Raw genomic sequence first — 20,072 nt, 5'->3', positions numbered from 1 at the left:
TGTTTTTACGCTCTCAGAGCAATAAAATTCAGCACATAAAAGGAGCAGGTGACACATCAGAGTGCATCCATATTAAATGTGGTGACGGCATTTCTATCGTCACTGTCATGGTGTTGTAACCACCAGTAATAAACTACAAATACCCACGTTTATCTCTGACTCAGGCACAAGGTATTCTGATGGTAACCATCTTCCTCTGTGACGGATTTCCTACCTTGGGGGATTATTTCATGTGAGCCCCTTTCCGAAAGTTTCCTATTTTCCTCATTCTGGGTTTTTTGAGTTTTTCTTTTGGCCTTATACTGGTTACAGATCAGGGGATGTTGTAATATCTACCATTGGGACAGACACTTTTGAGACTCTGTGGGCTGTACAAATAATTGTGACTTGACCTTGTCTGAAGTAACTGCTGTTCGTCTTCTTTCTTGCTGATTTGGGTTTTTAACTCCTCAATCTGGGCCTGGAACTCGTTGATCTGGTCCTGGAAGTCTGAAGTTTCGCCATCCAGCTTCCGTTTAGCCTTTTCAAGCTCCTGACGGGTCTTTTCTTCCTTCTTAAGTCTCTCTGGATTTAAAATTGGACAATGTTAAAGGTGTGTGAAGAAGTGATGGTCATCTTTCACGTGAAAAAAAAATCCTTTACCCTCTAAGTCAGCCATCATAATCTCTTGCTTGTTTTTGACCTTTCCCAGGTTCTTAGCCTTATCTTCTTCTTCAGCGAGGAAAACTGTCATTTCATTGATACGGTCCTCCAAGGACTTTTTTTCCTAAAAGGTGCATACAATATATACACTCTAGGGTTGTTATAATCATTCAATTATTAATTTACTTTGAAGTCATATTTAGTCTGAAACTTCACTGAGACCAAAATTCTGCTACTCACCTTGACAAACTTTGTGTTTTGATCCTCTAGCAGCAAAATGTCTTCTTCATATTTCTTCATTTTGGCCTCAGCCGTTACTTTTTCAAGCTGCAGCTTCTGTCGAGCAGCCTCCTCCTCATCCAACTGCTCCTCCAGGTCCTACCAAATGATGTAGGCATACACAATTAATTTCAGAAAATATAATGTTTTTGTGTGTATTCCAGGTAGTAGATTTACAACCATTTCCAAAGAAAATAGGTCACATTTTCCACGCTGTGCACCAACAGGAATATTTAACCTGCACTAACAATCTGCATGAAAAAAGTCAGACTAACACGGTCATCAACAGTGTTCCCTCTCCCATTATCCCCTGTTTTTATTTACTTTTTGAACCATTATCTTTTTATTAATATCATTGTTATTATTAGCCATAACCCTGTCTCTTTCATAAGCCATGGACACTCTGAAATATAAAAGGATACTGAGCTCTAGATTCCAAGTTATCTATGGAATAAATGTGTTGTTTTTTAATCTAATGTATTCTCTATGAATTACATCACTTTTGAGCAGAGAACAGCTTCAATCGCTAGAATCTCTTTTAACTCTACTTTTACTTGTACAGAAATGTACTATCTCGATGAGAGTTATGTGGCAGAGTTCACTGTACAGACATTTGTAATTTATGGTTCTACATTCATTTGTGTGTTTACTCAGCTTTGGGGTTCGTACACTACATGCAACCTTTTTTATTGTCTATTTGGCCCAACGATTTCCTATAAATGTTCTTAGTTTGGCTGCCCTTTTCAAATTTTACAAACCTTATGTGGCCAAGTCAAAGAGATTACACACCCCAGCATAAAACAAATTTTTAGAGGCCACTTTTCGCAAAGTAAGTTTTAAAAAAAATATTTTTGGGGTATATTCGGGCCTCACCTGGATATGGGTCTGCATCTTCTTCTTCTCGTTTACCATACCCTGGGCTCTCTCCTCTTCTTCCTCGAGTCTGGACTCGAGGTCATGAAGGATCTCCTCTAGCTCTTGTTTCTTAGTAGCCAGGCGGGATCTCATCTCCTCAGCCTCTGCAAATAGCTCAGTCTCTGCTTGCAACTGCTCCGCTAGGATGTTTTTCTCCTCAGTTAACTACCAGACAACAACGCTAAATGAACATCGCAGAAATCACAGGAAGCATTGAAAGTATTTTCCACTTTTTATATTGTCATGTCTAACCTGTTGGTGTTTCAGTTCCATTTCTACCAACTGTCCTTCCACCTTTGTATGCTTCTCCTTAACTTTGACCAGTTCCTCATCCTTTGCCTGCATTTCTTCTTCTTGTCTGGTGACCTGTAGCAATGGCTTCACCTGTATTGGGATTGGTAAATACAGTTGATTGAATTAAATCTCTGTGAATTGTGGAAGGAACAGGGTATGATTTTGAAATCCAATCTGATTAGTTCTGTCATCTAGTGGAACGCAGAAGAACACACCTTAGTGAAGAGTCTCCACCACTGCCAGTGACGCAGCTTCAAGTATGCAGCACAGTTTCTTTGGAGAACCTTAAGTGCACTGAGCTGTTGCTGCTTTTTGCCAAAGGATCTGAAGCAACACGTAAGAGAAAATTGAACATAAAGACCATGTGCTTGCCACAAAAATCAGTTTTCGCATAGAGTAGTCAGGCATTAGCAACTCTTACTTGCGTGCCAAAAAGCCACGACAAGCAGCCTGGAAGTAAATAATAATGTCAGTAATCTTCAGGTCACGCTCTTCCTCCAAGTGGGCCAGCACCCCCGCTCTGAAGAAGATTTTACTCTGGCCGATACGAAACAGGTTGTTGTCGAGTTCTAGGGATTTGATCTACCAAAGAGGGAACAATTCAAAACAGCAATGAAACTATAAATAATAGCTAAAAAAAGTTGATGATTTTCCGCTTTCTAACCATTCTTTCACAGGCCTGCTTGCCATCCATAAAGCCTTTAGGAATGGCATTTGGAGTGAGAATCTCATACCTGGACACAAATGTTAAAGGTAATATATCGCAGGCCTTTTTTCTCCCTCCAAAATAGTTTTATTGAATAAGCCAAACGATGTACAATTGAATAAAAACAGTGAAACCAAAAGCAAAACACCTCTGTCTGAACTCTTGGAAAATAATGCGGTTGGGGAAGCCTTGTCTGCAGATACGGATCCCTTCCAGGACACCATTACACCTTAGTTGATCCAGAACCAGGTGTGGATCTAGTTTACCAGCCTGGTGAAGACAGAGCAACCAAGAGCAGGAAATAAAATTAAACGCACCTCAAAATCACGACCCAAAGAAGAAAGCAACTTTGGTCCATGTTACATAATGGTAAAGTCATAAACACATTATGGTCAGCATTAATCAGGTTAACGTTACGCAATTGATTGAAGACCAATGAAATAGCTCTAAAACTCTTCAATGTGCAACTACAACACACATTTTACATTGCATATGTAAGACAGAGAACATTGCTCTGTTTAACAAGGTGATAAAGACTGCAAGCAATTCGTGACTCACTCTTTTCTCATGGTTTGGTATGATGCAGCGAACAAAATTCGGATTAGTGTTTCTCAATGTGGCCATCAGTTTAGACAGCTGTTCTTTGTACAGCTGACCCACTGTGCGAAACATGCCCTTCTTAGTTTTGTAAGCAGCACCAAATGCAGTCTCGTTCATGCCTGCGACTTGGTCCAGTCCAACGATCCGGTCAACTGGTGATGACAAATGTGACATTGTTAGAAATATGTGCATAAAGGTGCATACATTTTTTAAAAAAAACATATAGTCTGAATTATAAATGCAGGATAATGTATACTGTAGATTCAATGACATGATGAAAAAACATCACTGCAAGACTTCAATTGAAAGTATTTTGAGAAGTTTTCTACTTGATGTCTAACCACCTCACCTTTTAGGTCTTTTTTCTTTTATGATAATTTTTTGTTGTTGTTGCTTGTTATGGAAAGGTCAATTGTATGTATTTTTTGTTTGTGTTGTTGTATGGCGGGTGACTCAACTCTGTTGAATTGTGTGTGAGAAATCAAATGTTTTTTTTTAAAAAGAAGATACAATTAATCACAGTATACTAATCAAACAATACAGCAATATGAAAAACGAGGAATTACTCATAGGTAGATAAAGTCACATCTATCAAATAGATTTTAATATTGTACAGATTGGCGACAGCTATTCAAGATTCATGAGCATTATCTGTAGAGTTCCACAAGGGTCAGTGTAAGGACATTTATTGTTTTTAATTGTCTAAAAATAAATTGTATAGCAGGGGTGGCCAACCCAGTCCTCGAAAGCCCCATGTCCTGCATGTGTTTGGAGTTTCTCTGCTCCAATACAGGTGATTCCAATCACCTGGATCATTATCAAGCTCTCACAAAGCTTGCTAACAAGCTGAAAATTGGCAGCATCTCTGTTGGAGCAGAGAAACCTCCAAAACATACAGGACATGGGGCTCCTGAGGACCGGGTTTGCCACACCTGTAAAGTATCATTAAAATTCAAATATATTGTGTTTTTTTGAGGACACCACACAAATAGACAAGGTACGAACGTACAGGAACTACAGGCAGGAATGAAAAGTAAAAGTTAACAAAATCAAGAAATGGTTTCATGAAAACAAACTATCATTAAAAGTATCCAAAGAAAATGTATGGTATTTGAGAAATTTCCAAAGTATAATGAAATCCAAATCCAAAAAGGTAATGTAAAACATAAAAAGTAGTGTAGGTTTCTCTGAGTTATCCTTAGTATATAAAACAAGTAGGCTTCAACTACACTCACGTATTGAACAGTTATTTTTTTAAAGAGCACACACACATCATCTAAAGGAATTCCATAATTTCATTAGTCCAATAATTGTACAAAAAAAATCGAAGATCCATTGTGCCATTTAATTAGGCATTAAAATGTTTGAAACAAATGCACACTTTTTCCAAAGAATCTCTATCCTCTCTGTATAACACAGCACTTGTGAATGCTCCCGTTTGAGTTATTTCTCGTGTTGCCTCCACAATTGGGCAAAAAGGTTGGTGTTGGAACATCTCACCATCTTTCCAGAGTTCAGCAACAAATTTGTCAGTGGACTGATGCAGCAATGTAGCAACGTTGTCATTCAGGGGATCCATGTTCTTCATGAGCCATTCATCAGCTTTATAATCAACCTGAGAAAAATAAAACTCTTGCTTCATTTTGAGTTACACATATACTTTTGGAAGGGCAGCGATATGTGTTGTACTAAAGGTTATAACTAGGATTGTACCTGAATGACACATTCAATACCAAATTAGTTCCTGTCCACTTTCTTTTTACATAAATGACAGTCTGTGACTGGCTGGCAACCATTTCAGCGTGTCCCCTGCCCACTGCCCGAAGATAGCTGGGATGGGCTCCAGCACTCCCGTGACCCCACTGAGGATAAGCGGTGCAGCTAATGGATGGAAGAATGGACAAGTGACCGGTCTATCAAGGAGAATGTTGGCTTATGTTTGGGTTAATTGGATAAGCCTGTAATGCCACGGTGCTTGACAGACTCAAAACCGTTCAGGATCACAGAACGACATACCTAGTGCTTGACATAGTGAGGAACCTGAGATGAGGAATGTCAATTCCCCATCTGGGTTTCATCAGAATCCTGCAAAAGCAAACCCACACTATTTGCACATATTTTATCTTCAGTACTGCTCTGTCCCGGAGGATTTATTTGAACTAGTTGAAAGAAAATTCTGCCTCCTGGCTTGAATGTTTGATAAAGACTCTTCCATATTTGGCATTGAGAGACTAATATGCAATTCGTTGTTGAAATAAACATATTCAAGAAGGCCAAACAAAACATTTAGGTCTAATTAAGATGTTTGAGGTTCTAAAATTAACGATTCTGACTGACATTCTACAATGGGAACGGCATACTATAATGTGATTTTTAGATCACTATGCGCCACAACGGAGTGAAAACAGCAAACCTCTGTAGTATAACTACTGCTGGACGACACTGTCCGTCTCACAACAATGTGAACCAGATGTGAGAATCCTGCAGAAGCAGCAGCTGAGACGCCAATACAAAAACTGGGCTATTGTATGAAGAAAATTGTGTCATGTGAAAACTATTCTTAGGTATCTGTCATTTAATACATTTTTGCTTATCCTACCTATAGTACAAAAACATTCCACGTCTCTAAAAGCTGTGCTCTTGATCATCAAAGTGACATACCCTCCCTGCGTAGTGGATAATGCAGAAGTCAGCTTTGTCTTTGAGCTGACGCGGTTTTTGGAATTTAGTGTGGGTGCCTTGCTCCTGTAGCACTTTGTCCACAAAAGTTTTGTCTGTGGCTTTAGGAAACCAGCACTCTTCATCCAGCAGAGCCAGAATACCGGGAGGGTTATTCTGAGGGGACAAAGTTGACTTAATGCAAATAAATACGACGCGGTCTGAACATTTCATGCATAGGGACAAGGAGCACCAACAGGCCTCTCTATGAGTTCGATGCAAGGTTGAAGGTCAAGGCCAAAGTCGATGAAGCTCCACTCAATGCCCTCTCTCTGGTATTCCTCCTGTTCCAGGATGAACATAGTGTGGTTGAAGAGCTGCTGCAGCTTCTCGTTGGTGTAGTTAATGCACAGCTGCTCGAAGGAGTTCAGCTTGAAATGGGAAGTGGAAGTCAAGTTCGTTAACACATCACATGCGCAAGTTTGCGGTGCACAATTAAATTTAATTCTACCTCAAAAATTTCAAAGCCAGCGATATCTAGAATGCCGATGAAAGATGCGCCCTGACGTTTGGTCCTGTCAAGGGCCTTGTTGATGCGGTGGACGAGCCAGCGAAACAGGCGCTCATATGTAGCTTTGGCCAAAGCTTCAACAGCAAAGTCAGCCTGAGCAATGAGTGAAGTGAAATAAATAGAAAAAAATGACTCATTCCACAAATTACTGAATATTACAATAATTTTAGCAATATATTCCTAATCAATAGGGTCAAATAACTACATGCCTGTTCCTTGGTCTGTGCTTTCTGTACATAGTCTCGTCCTACTTTTATCCTCGGAGTCAGGATTGCTCTTGTGAACTCCATAACGTTCATCCCAAGAAGATGACAAAGCTTCTGTGCCGCTAAAAGAAAGAAAAAGAAAAAAACTGAAGCTTTACCATAGTTTAAATTATGATTTTATTTTTCACGCTTTAAACTTAAAGTGGAAATGAAATGTCTACATAACAAATTTTTAATCTTTATGAAAAGTAATAACATAAAAATGTGACCAAATCGCAGAATTGCTCTATTATTCTCCATGTAATCAATGACACAAATGACTTTTGGAATGCATTTTTGATCAAACTGACACACAAATAAGTGGCCTGTTGTCACATTGTTGGATTGATCAGATCATCCCACTTTCAACTACCAGGAAGACAATCTAACTTATTTGAGTTTGCAAATATGTGCAACATGGTTTTTAACCATCTGCTGTGTTGAAAACCGAGGGTGCATTAAGATATAATTTGTAAGGATGAAGTTTGTTGTTATGTGCATGTGTCGTGTGTGTGTGTGTGTGTGTGTGTGTTTTGAAAGCTTACATGTGTTTTCAGGCATAGAGGCCTGATCTGTATTCCGTTCTTTCTTGAAGACAATGTTGCCGAATTGCAGCACTGCGGAGACTACTTTCAACATGCCTGGGATAGAATAAAAAAATACAAAAACGACACCCACACCCACGCACAGACACACAAAAATCTTAGAGGGATGGAACACTGTGAAGGCTTGTGAAGCATAACAAGTGATTTTCAACAATAGATCTACAACATATACTTACACACAATCTCATCATGGGAGAAGCTCATGATGTGCATGGCCTCCAGAGTCTCCTGGAAATTGTCTTTGTCTTGCTGGCCAGGGATAGGAATGTTACCATTTGACAGGAATCTGTAGTTGTTAAAGCTTTCAAGGAGCAGGTCCGCTGCAATAGAAGATAAAGACCTCAAACTATTAAATGGATGCAATACATAGAGGTTGATTATATTTTGCTATTTAAATAAGGAAGTAAAAAAAATAGGAATGCACAATAACCGTATTTTTTTCCTACCAACTCAAATAAAATCCTGCTTCTCGATATCAAAAAACACACACAATATACATTGTTATTCTAGTCTCTTGTTTTTCTTTACAAGTAATTGTACTACTATACTATATATTGTACTATAACGCGGACCACCTTTCCTGTTCTCGTCCTTCCCATATTTTCATCATGAATTTTATTACAATTGGCAAAATTGGTATTGGTTAAAAAAAAAGTGATACAATATATATAAGTAAACTATACAGTACTTGTATTCAGGAAATGAATGCTTGGTTCTGTAAAAGGGTTCTTTCTATGTTTTCAATAAACAATGGAGTATCAAATTGTACAAAATCCTTCCGTTTTCGGCACCGCTTATCCTTTCTAGGGTCACAGGGTAATTGTTTAATAATCATAAAAAAATACAAATAAAAGTTTCTACTTTCAGATTTTGCGTATCACGAGTTCTTTTCAGAATGTAACCTCTTCGATAAACGAGGGTGCAATGTAACATTATACAGCCCCGGTAAACACACCTTTTAAATATTGGAGTGACTAGAGTTTGGTTTTACTAACAAAGAAACCAAACAATCCAACCCACCGACTGAATGACCAACTAACCGAATACCTGACTCCCAATTTGTCAGTAATAAAACTATGTTATGAACACAAAAATACTGACATATAGAAATTGTAGAAAGTAAAAAGTAATATGATTATTGGGAAGTTTATTACAGAAAATAAGTCAATTCTAAACATTACACAAGTTTCCCAAACCTGAATACCATCAAGTGGCATTATCTAGGCTCTTAGCTGTACACATTAGTAGGAATAATGATTTTAAAAAAAAATACAAATGCTGATGGATAGCGTGGAAAATACATCGAGTAAAGAAAACGTTTAGCCAATTACAGCCATGGAAGTTTCATGGCGGCACACATTAAGCAAAGTTATAGCAGTACTCACTACAGACTTACAAAACATTAAATATGTACATTACATTGTGTGTATGTCTAAAGAAAAGTGACATTGTGTCAGCATTTAGACATTGGTTTGTTTAGAAGCCATTTCAATCACAAAAGCTTGGAACTGATCTTTGCCAAACTCCAATTAGAGTTTGTACACATTGTCATGGCCAAATTCAATCACTTGTTAAGCACTTTTAAAGCCAATTTTCCAATTTTACCAGGACCTAGCGTCCTGGTATCCTCACCTGTTCCCTTGAGCACGATTGGGGGGCAATGACACTTCACATGACAACGGCATACAAACTTAAGGAAGCTACCGTTAGTCACGAGTCAAGAACAAATGCAATGGCCTAGTGAACCCACCAGAGCAGCCGTGTCGGCGTCATTTCTAAGCATTTCATTTCCCTAACCCCAACTCTAACCCATTTGATGTGTGGTTTAACGAGTCTGACTGCCTGGGGACATGGCAACAATTTCAAGCATTCACAAGCACTTTTCGAACTTTGAAATGACAACAATAAAGTGTAAGCATTTTTAAAGATTTCAAGCACCCTGACGAACAAAGCCCGATGCCCCACGCACATTACAAATAGGTAGAGATCAGACTTCCTTTTACATAAAAAATCACGACATATTATTATTGTGAACATAAATGCTTAGAATCTTTCGGCCGAGTATGTGTGCAGATTTATATATCAGCTAGGCTCCAATTGACGAATTATTGGGTATAGTTTTTTAGTATGGGGCTGATAACTGTGATGTCAAATTTGGCTGATATTTGTATGGTCACTATCTATTCGATAATAATCGTGCATCCCTAATCAAAATAAAAAGAACACAATGTGTCCATTTTGTTGTTGCTCAAAGTGTCATGGATTCTTTAAAGGCACATCCTACACTGTAAAACTGAGTGCATAGAACAGGAAAGCATTGAATTTCTTGTTTCCAGAGTTAATTAGGACCTACATGTCTTTGGAAATCAGGATTAAACACTTTAAAAACAAAGTACATATTAAATTAAATGTTATTAGTAACTCACTTTTGAGATGCTCTCCTGCTCCTGCCAGCAAGCGGTAGAAAATGTGGAAAGTTCGTTCATCTTTGGCCTGTCTGATTGCCCGAGACTTCTCCAGAAGGTCTGACAGCAAAAGTTAGGAAATAGAACAAAACTCAAGCCAGTCCCTTTCTTATTGCTGCAGAAATTGATAGATGGCCAGACACGGAATATGGCTGACGATTGAAGATAGGGATTTCCTTCAAGCACATTCACCAAAAAACTTAAAGTGAATCGTTTTGTTATATAATTCTGACAACAGAAACTATCTAAAGGAAAGAGCGCCATAATTCATCTTTAATCGCGCCAAGGATACAGGTTTCAATGTTGGCCCCAACAATGTAGCCCGCAACATCAAAATTGATTCGGATGAACTTGCCCTGTAGGAAAGAAAATATCGTATTAAAATCCCAGTTGGATCCTCAACATGTGCTGAATCACTTTAACATTCACTCACTGCTGATATTTCGTATCTGTAAAAGCAAATACAAATGTGGTGCAAAACAAAATCCAACACAACTTCAAGGGTCCTGCTCCCAGACTCTTCTTCACATATGTTCTTCAATAATAAGCACACACTGATACAAAACCTGAGAGATTTCTGAATACCCCACCAATACCTTGGCCAACTTTTAATGCAGTATACTTATATTAGTTATAAGTATCATTAGCTGCATCCCTGTAATTTTCTGAGCATAATTTCATTTGATTAAACCATTGTTAGCTTTCATCATTGCATGATTGATTTTTTTGTGCACATTCATACATTCAGGGTAACATAGACATATTTTAGGCAAATAGAAACCATACTGTGTTTTGTTTTAATGGTAATTACAATGCCATCTTTTCTGAAATTATTTGGGGATTTTTAACATTTAAGTACTCTACTTGCTCACATATTGAAATTCCACTCCTGTATTTACAACATGTCCCAGGAAAGTTGCAAATAGAGTATTTTAATTCTAATGGATATTTTACATGGTAAACTGTTTGGGCAACTATAAACTACACTAATGGATAATGCTGTGCTGAGTGAAATGTTTGCATTGAGTCTTAAACACACATGAACTTATGTCTAAATAGAAGATGACTTGTGCATAACGGTGTACTCACAAAGCGAGAAGAGTTGTCATTTTTCACTGTCTTGGCATTACCAAATGATTCCAGGATAGGGTTAGCTTGAAGGAGTTGGCGCTCCAACTCACCCTGCAGAGAGAAAAAAACGAGGTTGGAGTTCATCGAGCAAGAGAACAACTGAAATAGCTGTACAATATAGGACATCCAAACCACATTTAAGTCAAAATAAAAAAATATAAATGTAAACACCAAGGTTGAAGTATCATCAGGTGAAAAGTACGGTAGAGGTTAAAACGTGCAGATTTAAACAAAATACATGAAAAATAATAACTATTAACATCTTGAAATAACCCTCAGGTGTGATTAAACATTTTCAAAGCAGTGTTTTGAACTTTCAAGTGATGAATTCTAAAATATTTTTAATTGCATCCATTTTTGATACACGACACCCTCAACCTAGTATGTTTTAATTTACCACAATTGTTTCACTTCAGTGTTGTGACTAAAAATAGTGTCAACAAGTGATTCGGAGGTCAACAAGGCTTTAAATACTGTTATTAATTAGGTTTCTTGATGATGATGACTGTTTTGTGTACTGGTGCCCAAGCGACATCCCTTGCAGATTGGTCGTACTGAAAGGAAATTACCTCGTGCGTGGCCCTTTCTCGAGGTTTCGAATTTTCCTTTGGAGTTTTTCTTTTCCTGCATGCTGGTTTCAGTTTAGGGGATGTTGTAATTGTGGCCACTGCAGCCCTTTGAGACTCTTTTTTGTTAAGGTCTATACAAATAAATGTGTCTAGACTTGAATCCTGATTACGGGTAAAACGGATCAGATAACTCAGTTTCGCATCATTTTTTATTTTTGTTTAATTAGACATGTCTTCGATTTATTAATTAAGGTACTTTCTAAATGAACATATATAAAATCAATTTGAATTAAGAACATGTAAAAAAAGTGAGAACATATAGACCCGGTTTATGTTTGTGAACAATAGTGCTGTAATGAGCTACCCAAAGCACATATAAACACAGTTAAAGCCTGTTGCTGTTGAAAATGAAACTATATCACTTTGGAGAAGAAGTCTGATTTAACAGAGTCAAATCTAAATTGCTCTACCAAATATGAAGTGAGCACTCTAAAGACGAGCAATTTGACCACACATTATAACGCATGAGAAAAGCATTTTTCTGTTTGCTACCACATAAAAAAGGATAGGTGGCTCCGCGTTTTACTTTCAATCAGCATGACAAGATTTGGTGTGAACTCCCAGCAAATTACCCTGTTTACAACTGTTAAAATCTCCTGTATTTAAGTTCAGGGCATCCCAGGTTTAAGCTTGATCTTTCATTCGTAGTCTATATTAGCGTATGGATGAATATATAAAAGTGTAACAAAAATCTGTATGAATTCCCAAGGTCAATTGATAAGTCTGAGTGAGTTCAATGCCCAGACACAAAAATGGTCGTTAACGATTACATTTTTGTACCACATCTGCTTCATATAGCGAGTAAAGCCTATTCCAAGTGGTTTGCCAGTGGACGCTAGATCTCTGTTTGTAAAGATACGCTTTCTGAAGCCATCGATTTCCAAGACTACTGGCTGAAATGTGTGCCCCTTCATCCAGGAAACATGTGCTGTATTCCTCGAAAAACCTGATTTCAGCATTCTGTTCCATGGAATTTAGCGAAAGCCCTGTCTATTAAAGCACTAGCAAACACAGCCAAACCCTTCTCCTCCTCATTGCTGACTATAGATGACCATTTCTGACAACCTAAGTTGTCTTGACAGATGATCTCTGCCAGAATAACTAAGTAAAGGGCCCAACAAACTTACTCTGGAGCTGCCAGCAAGCAACAAATCTCCTGGCCGTACCAGTAATCCTCACAAGTACACATATATTTTAAGAATCATGAACTTCTTAAAACCAAAGTGAGACATAACTGCATTTATAAAATGTAGATCACATAAACATTAGGTGTTGGTAAAACCCTAAATGGCAAGAATACCAACTGCTGCCTCGTGTCACCAATACCCCAATGCCATAACTGGCTAGCTGCTGTATGCTTGTCGATTTTACGGTAACTGTTTCACATAGTTGCATAGCAAGGTGTATGGGTTCATAACAGTGACAAGTGCCTGAGAAAAAGTCTGTGTATCGCATACTTGTGTAGCATATTTTGAACTTAACTTCAAAAGATGGTTAAAATAATCCTAGTGAAGTGGACGTATTCTTGAGCAACATAACAAACATTCCCTTTGCTGCAGCAATTACTCAGCGCCTTTTGAAGTTGACAACTCTGAAATGATGTACAACCTCAGAATAGACAGACATTCCAAAGTGGTTTGCTGTTCTATTACCTCATATTTTCCCCTCCGACCATGCTTTCTCTCAATCACTCTGTCCACATCCCCCTGGCTTTTGCTGAGATTCATCAATGATGCGGTGCAGAAGGGGAGCAGTGTAATGGAAGTCCAACGGATGGCAGCGGGAGTTAGAGGCCCAAAGTTTACTGTTCCTTGCCCATAGCCACTGGATCACAACATTTTAAATAAAAATTGTTTTGCTTGCAGGAGCTAAACGCAGTCAAGGGAGCACGATAAATTTAACAATGATGCCGCATATGTACTTGCAATGTATCGTATACTGTATAGCTAGCGATTAGAACTGGAAAAAAAGAAGAAAAAAGTTTTTGCAACCGTGTTGACCAGTTCGCTCTCCATAGTGCTGCTTAGTCAACTAAACAGCCACTTGCCTATAACAGCGTCTTCTTATTTTTTTGTGAATCAACGTGATGTCATATCTTGGAGGCAACTGAGCCCAGCCAGGGTTTTGTAGAGAAATGTAAGTGTAGGCCAAAGTGGGACAAGAGAAGCAGCAATGTCAGGCTTCAGAATTACACAGAATAAATGGCCCTAGTGTGAGTCCACCCTTAAATATTAAAACATATGTGTTTACTTTGTCTTGCACTATTATATTACATACAAAATGTCATCGGCAGGGTAGCTGTTGACAAAAGAGAGATAGACCATGGTACAGTGTACTACCCAAAAAGTATTGATTTATGTACTGTACTGTGCAGTTTTTTGTATTTTACAACTCGAGTGTACTGGTGTTAGAAAATCTGAGGAATTGTGACACTAGTCGATAATCATGTGGGTTCATTTGAAACAATACAGATGTCATAAACACGTAGATGACTAACAGTACCCAATACAGAGGAAGATTTCAGATTTGAGTATATTTGACATGTGTTACAAAAAAACGATATAATGGCCTTTGATGTCATGCGCTTGGTGATTTAATGGCAAATTTGGCGGCTCTCAAACACTCCCAAGGGGAAGCTGGACCAGAATAAAGCAATACCTCATGAGGAAAGAATTTTTAATTAATCATGCAGAGCACTAATGGGATGAAAGAATGTTGGAAGATACTGTAATTGCATGCAAACACATATTTATATGATAACATGCAATATCATTACTGTATTAATAGCGAGAGATGCACTTGCCTGAAGCTTGAATGCTTTGGGAGATTCTGGCTGTATATTACGGATAAAAAAAATGCAAGCATTACGTCAGATACTGTACACGCCAAGCTCCTATGAACACTGCCCTTGCATGACATGAAGCAGGAAAAAGCTAGGCACAAATCTATGACGTTAGCTTTTGATTAGCATTGGACTTCTATTTAGCTAACTATTCAAACTTCTCTTACAGTGTGACTGTATAGTCAATGTGACCATTGAGTTTTGAGGTTAAAGGGATATATAACAGAGACAGATTGGCTAAATCTCGACTCAGAGTTGGGCTCTTACTGGAATGTTGTGGTCTTTGCGTCCTTTGTGTGAAGATGCGACATGAGCCAGATACTGGATCACTTTCTTTGTATTCTCCGTCTTACCAGCGCCTGATTCACCTCTGGAAGCAATTGAGGATTAATCGTTAATGCAAGTAAATTTAGGAAAAGATACAGATTAAAACATGACACTAGTAAAAAAAACCTAAAATAAATAACAACTTCAAAGTTAAAGAAAGAGTAAATGTTCAGAAGCGTAGGTTGTTATGGATAATCAACCATCTGCTGAAATGCTTTATCGGCCCGCCATACGGTTTTGTGGGTTAGTAACCAGTTTCCAGGCATGCTTCTAATCATAGCTGGGCTGAGTAAGGGCCATAATCCACACTTCCCACAACCAGGTCCCTGAACTTGGAGAATCGTGGCCAAGAGAGAAGGCAGTCCCTCTGTTCTACATGCATCAACATACCAGTGGCTTTAGCCAAGCTGCTTGTTAGCCCCTCTGCTTTTACTAAATATGCAAGAGCTGAGGCCGCATAGGCAGGATACAGACACAGCAATGCGGGTCATTGCATCCTATTTTGCTTCATGTTATCATAGTTATGCAAGAGTGACAAAATATCACGTTGGGAAACTTTTCTTGAAATAGCAAAGCTTTTACTCTCAAAAACTATTTATGTGAGTGACAAATGACTTCGTAAATTTTGGCTGACCCAATATCACTGATCGAAAGCATCTATAACTGTTAGTCCCTTATTTTGAGAGTGACACCCCATATTACGATGTTTGGAATACGCAGCAAATTGATTCATCCTATTCAGACAAAAGTATGGGGCTGTAAATCAAGCATCTCAATAGCTAAACATCTGAAACTTGGATTAAGTGGCATCACTGATGTAATTGTTGCCACTATGATTATCAACATTCTTTTTTTCTTCATTTACTATAAGGAAAAACACAATTTAAGTTATCAGACTGCTAAAATATTTTTTACCATATAGATATAACCAATATAAAACCAGATTATTGCTAATACACACTACGCTTAACTTAGGGCTGTATCACACCTGACATTTTCAAGCAGGGTACGCCTTGAACTGGTCACCAGAAAATAAAAATAGGAGTCTGTTCTTTGTTTTGAAAAGTATTTCCATATAACCAATGAATATGTGGATTCTTATTGTGTTAAATGACAAAATGAAAGTATCCTACTGTTCAAACAGTGCAAAGGCTTGGCAAACCAACGTTTTTTCTTTTGTACTGTTTGAATTTATCTTCTCGACAGTAATTTCTTCAACAGTGTAAAACAAGTTTAATAAAGGTAGTCAGGCAGCAAATAGCAATTAAAAGGGGAATTTATAATCAAGTTATGGATAAAGATATCTTATTAAAGGCAGATGCAAAAGTCACAATACTCACGTGCAAAGGATTGATTGGTCCTCGCGATCTGTTAAGATGAGAAAAGAACAATGTCATATTTTTTATTTTCAGCATCCTTAAAACAATCTGTGGGAAACGAGGACATTTGGAAGTTGTTCAAGGCAAAATACACACAGTCCTTGTTAAGACAACTCCATAGTTGCATCAAAGTAAAAGAGGTGTTAAACATTAGATAGCAAGGGTCAGTCTCCAGCAAAGTTTTTCTGCAGAAGAATTATTCATTAACACAAGTGAAAGTCTCACAAACTGAGCAATACGTCAGTCTTTCACCTTTCATTTCAGCACAAAACAAGTAATCAGGATTGACTGCTCTCTGAGGTGTGAATTCATTGAATTGTCAGATTAAATGAATCATAACTACAGCAGAAAACAATCTAGTCCTTGTGTAGTTTGGGACACTGCAGCATGATTTATCTTATGAGACGTGTGCATTGGAATAAGCCTTGGAAAAAAGAGAAATCCACAATTCAGGCATATCTTATAAAGGGTACCTACAGCGTAAGGTAAGTTAAGTTCAAAAAATTCAAGACTAATAAAGACTTTTTACTGCCTTTTGAAATCAAAATTAAGACTAAGTCAACAAAAAACCCACAATTGAAACAAACAAAACAAATGAAAAAAAAAAAAAAAATTCTTGCACACAATACATTGTGCCTTGTACACATTACCTGGCACAGCTTTTAGCCATGGTGAAAAACGTTTGCCGGACAGCCACTTCTTATTAAATGTACACCTTGCCATGGTCCAAAGTAAAACGTGTCTGTCTGAAGTAGCTATGTATTTTATGGGTTGACCTAAAAGATTACACTCACCGTTTTGATAGTTACCACGGAAGTACATTGGCAAATCATTAAAAAAGACAATTGATAAATGTTATTAATGTTTTTTTGATTCGAGGAAATTTAAATAGTATTGATGTGTTCACATTTTTAAGACTTTCTAAAATTGGATTTAAGACATTTTAATGCAAATTAAGGCCTTGTCTTTTAAAATAATGAATTCAATGTCTTTTAAGACTTTTCAAGGATCTGCGGGAACCCTGTTATAAAATCCCTGTATGCACAACTACAAACCAAAGGGTTTGAACTACATCTAAACTAAAACCTTTATAAGATGGTGTGTGACCTAATGACTTTGTTTCACCAGCCAAGAATATCTCTATTTTTGAAGGGCAACGAATACATGTAAGGCAATTATTTTTCTTAGAAATATGAATAAATGAGATACACACCCAGCTTCTATCAACTATCACCGAAGAGCCAGTTAAGGTCAATTAAGAAGCTTGCATTTTCTTTCTAGGAGACCTAAGTGTACTTAGTTTAAAACTAGCTTTCTCTTCCTGAGCTCTACCATATCTGGAGGATTTTTTTTTGGCAGAAACCGACACTCATATTTATTTTTAGAGAGATACATTCAGAAACACATCTACTTGCTTTCAACTATATACCGGCAAAGCCTTCACATTTACAGTATCATTTTACACCATCCAAGACACTAGTTGTTGTATTTATGAACTTATCAATATTCCCAATTAGGTCGTCTATGCTCAATAGGTCTTTGGAAAACTAAAGTTGTGTTTGCATTTCTGATTTATTCTGTATAGATCCAGTAGGAAATGAAGAGCTCAGACATTGAACCCTAATGGGTTGCAGCAACCAATATCATAAGCACGCACTAGTATTTGTGTGAATGTATGAATGTGATGCATTGGGAAGTTCATGGCTTCCCCATCAAATGTCTCTCTTGCACCTCGTATCTTTCTTCATCTACTTCCCCTCTACAGCAAGACTGAGGACAATGTTGAATCTACAACTACTAAGGTTACTATCTTATTTTTACTGGAGTGTCATTTTTCTCAAAAGTCAGATCTCTATGAGGTCAACACCTCATGAGAATTGTAAGTGCCACTGTAAAACGTCACAGCAAAGTTTACACTTCCGAATTATGGTAGGTGATGGTGTGATGGAAGAGCCCATTTTAGAAGAAACCAATATGAAAAAGGTGCAGAGCTATTGCACAGGACCCGACCGGGAAACACCCCCTCCCTCACTCTGCCCCATCCAATCCTTAATTCTTCACATTCCTGTGGTTTTCATGTTCTCCCACCGCATCAATCAAAGTCTAAATAACTTAGTTTAGTCCCGTTTAAAGTTACATAACAAGGTGCATCTCTGACGCACTGTTACATCAACCAAACATTCAAGAAATAAATGAGAGAGAAAATTACATTTTATTTCGGCACTCACCCTTACTTCCTAAACTTGACATAATTTCACTTTGAGACTGTGTACAGCGGCACGGTGGATAAGTGGTTAGCTCATCAGCCCCAAAGCTTTGAGGTGCTTGGTACAAATACAGTTACCAACCTCCCTGTGTTCTCCCCGTGATTGCATGGGTTTCCTCCTGGCACTGCGGTTTCCTCCCACATTCCCAACATATGCATTTCAGGTTAATTCGTCGGTCCAAATTGTCCCTACTTGTGAATGAGTGAGTGATTTGTCCGTCTCTTTGTGCCCTGCTACTGGCAACCTGCTTAGGGTGTCCCTAGCCCAAAGACAGCTGGGATGGGCTCCAGCAATCCTGCGAGCCTGATGAGGGTAAGCGGTATGCAAAATGGATGGACGTTGAGAAATTTAACAATGGAACTTTGGTCAAAGTTATTCAGAAAGTAAATGAGGGGAAAATAATTGTTACAAACATTTGTTGTCCTTGAAACTGACTTGGTGTAAACACATTTCTTCCACGTTGTTGCTTAAGCTCAAAATTTGCTTGATAATGGAAGTTGTAAAATAAGGTTGTAGGCAGTGAAAGGTTCAGTGCCGTGGTAACCACTTCACACGTATCAAAAATCCCAAGAACTTGCACTTCTCATTTCTATTACAGTTGTGACATTTACCCACCACTGCATTATCGGCAACTCTCTCATCTGACTCATTAAAACAAAAGAAGAGTAATGCGCATGCTCCCCTACAAGGATATTCCCACAGAGGTGAATCCCTTTGTCCAAATATTACAATATCTCTGGATGTGATGCAAACTTTAAAAAAGTTTTCAACCTTCACACAACCACATAAATTTGATTTTAATGACTATATCTTTCACACCATTTTTGTGGGATAATTTCGTTCACCTTTCTCTTTAGCATAGAAAATTAATTTTTTTAGAGGAAGGCTTGACCAGTCAAAGACAGTCATTTGTGATCTCTTTTGTGTTTTTTCTTTTGCCATTTTTATCCCCTAAAAAGTAAAGGGACTAACCTCACTGAGATGAAACACTCAATAGATGATTTAAACTTTAAACATTAAGGAACTAAAAAACAAGTCAGCCAAATATACATTTTTTTTAAAAAATTACACAGTAAATGAAACATTTTGAAATACAGTAATCGCCCGCTGTATCACAAATAACTTTTCCCGGTTTCCAAACTGCAGATGTTTTTGTGCATTGTGTTCTGCAGCAGACAACGCACATCAAATTCAAGTCAATGGGTCCTCCCACAACAAACCTTGAAGCACAGCAACAGCTAAAATTGAAGTGGCTCGTTACATTGAAAATAATTTCATCAACTAAATCGGACTGTGAGGAAAGTCATAAGAGGTCAAAGAAATACTGATAACCAGCAGGTTCTCTGAGGAATTTTCTTAGGGTCTGGTCAAAGATTGAGGCAGCATCGAGAGAAAGCAGTAGTGGGGCCTATGTAACAACAAGTCACCCCAAAAGCCTGTATCTCCCCAATGCCAGATCCATCACTCATAAAACGGATGATCTGAAGCTACAACTCACACAAGCCCAGGGAGAACAT

The 20,072-nt window shown here is 38.0% G+C and overlaps 1 protein-coding gene across 2 annotated transcripts in view; it reads right to left on the bottom strand.

Moving 5' to 3' along the window:
- Nucleotides 1-20,072, bottom strand: part of LOC148374975 (myosin-10) — a 54,568-nt gene that overhangs the window by 10,189 nt on the left and 24,307 nt on the right. Inside the window, exons 4-26 of one of the 2 annotated variants that reach the window (XM_088343160.1) lie at nucleotides 16,250-16,277; nucleotides 14,850-14,952; nucleotides 14,544-14,573; nucleotides 11,070-11,162; nucleotides 10,273-10,336; nucleotides 9,942-10,040; nucleotides 7,692-7,835; nucleotides 7,456-7,551; nucleotides 6,875-6,993; nucleotides 6,606-6,758; nucleotides 6,352-6,525; nucleotides 6,098-6,271; nucleotides 4,937-5,051; nucleotides 3,395-3,588; nucleotides 2,985-3,106; nucleotides 2,795-2,864; nucleotides 2,552-2,712; nucleotides 2,346-2,454; nucleotides 2,089-2,220; nucleotides 1,795-2,001; nucleotides 883-1,020; nucleotides 643-766; nucleotides 393-564 (exon numbers count right to left, since the gene is read on the bottom strand). In XM_088343160.1, the coding sequence (XP_088199286.1) occupies nucleotides 393-564; nucleotides 643-766; nucleotides 883-1,020; nucleotides 1,795-2,001; nucleotides 2,089-2,220; nucleotides 2,346-2,454; nucleotides 2,552-2,712; nucleotides 2,795-2,864; nucleotides 2,985-3,106; nucleotides 3,395-3,588; nucleotides 4,937-5,051; nucleotides 6,098-6,271; nucleotides 6,352-6,525; nucleotides 6,606-6,758; nucleotides 6,875-6,993; nucleotides 7,456-7,551; nucleotides 7,692-7,835; nucleotides 9,942-10,040; nucleotides 10,273-10,336; nucleotides 11,070-11,162; nucleotides 14,544-14,573; nucleotides 14,850-14,952; nucleotides 16,250-16,277 (2,821 nt within the window). The remainder of the gene's footprint in view (nucleotides 1-392; nucleotides 565-642; nucleotides 767-882; nucleotides 1,021-1,794; nucleotides 2,002-2,088; nucleotides 2,221-2,345; nucleotides 2,455-2,551; nucleotides 2,713-2,794; nucleotides 2,865-2,984; nucleotides 3,107-3,394; nucleotides 3,589-4,936; nucleotides 5,052-6,097; nucleotides 6,272-6,351; nucleotides 6,526-6,605; nucleotides 6,759-6,874; nucleotides 6,994-7,455; nucleotides 7,552-7,691; nucleotides 7,836-9,941; nucleotides 10,041-10,272; nucleotides 10,337-11,069; nucleotides 11,163-14,543; nucleotides 14,574-14,849; nucleotides 14,953-16,249; nucleotides 16,278-20,072) is intronic. The other variant, XM_088343168.1, reaches the window with a different exon arrangement.

The sequence above is a fragment of the Urocampus carinirostris genome, chromosome 1, assembly GCF_059441175.1.
Source record: "Urocampus carinirostris isolate Australia breed hairy pipefish chromosome 1, RoL_Ucar_1.0, whole genome shotgun sequence".
In the NCBI taxonomy this organism is placed as follows: domain Eukaryota; kingdom Metazoa; phylum Chordata; class Actinopteri; order Syngnathiformes; family Syngnathidae; genus Urocampus; species Urocampus carinirostris.
The sequence above is the reverse complement of the archived record's forward strand: the minus strand, read 5'-3'. Positions and strand labels throughout refer to the sequence as shown.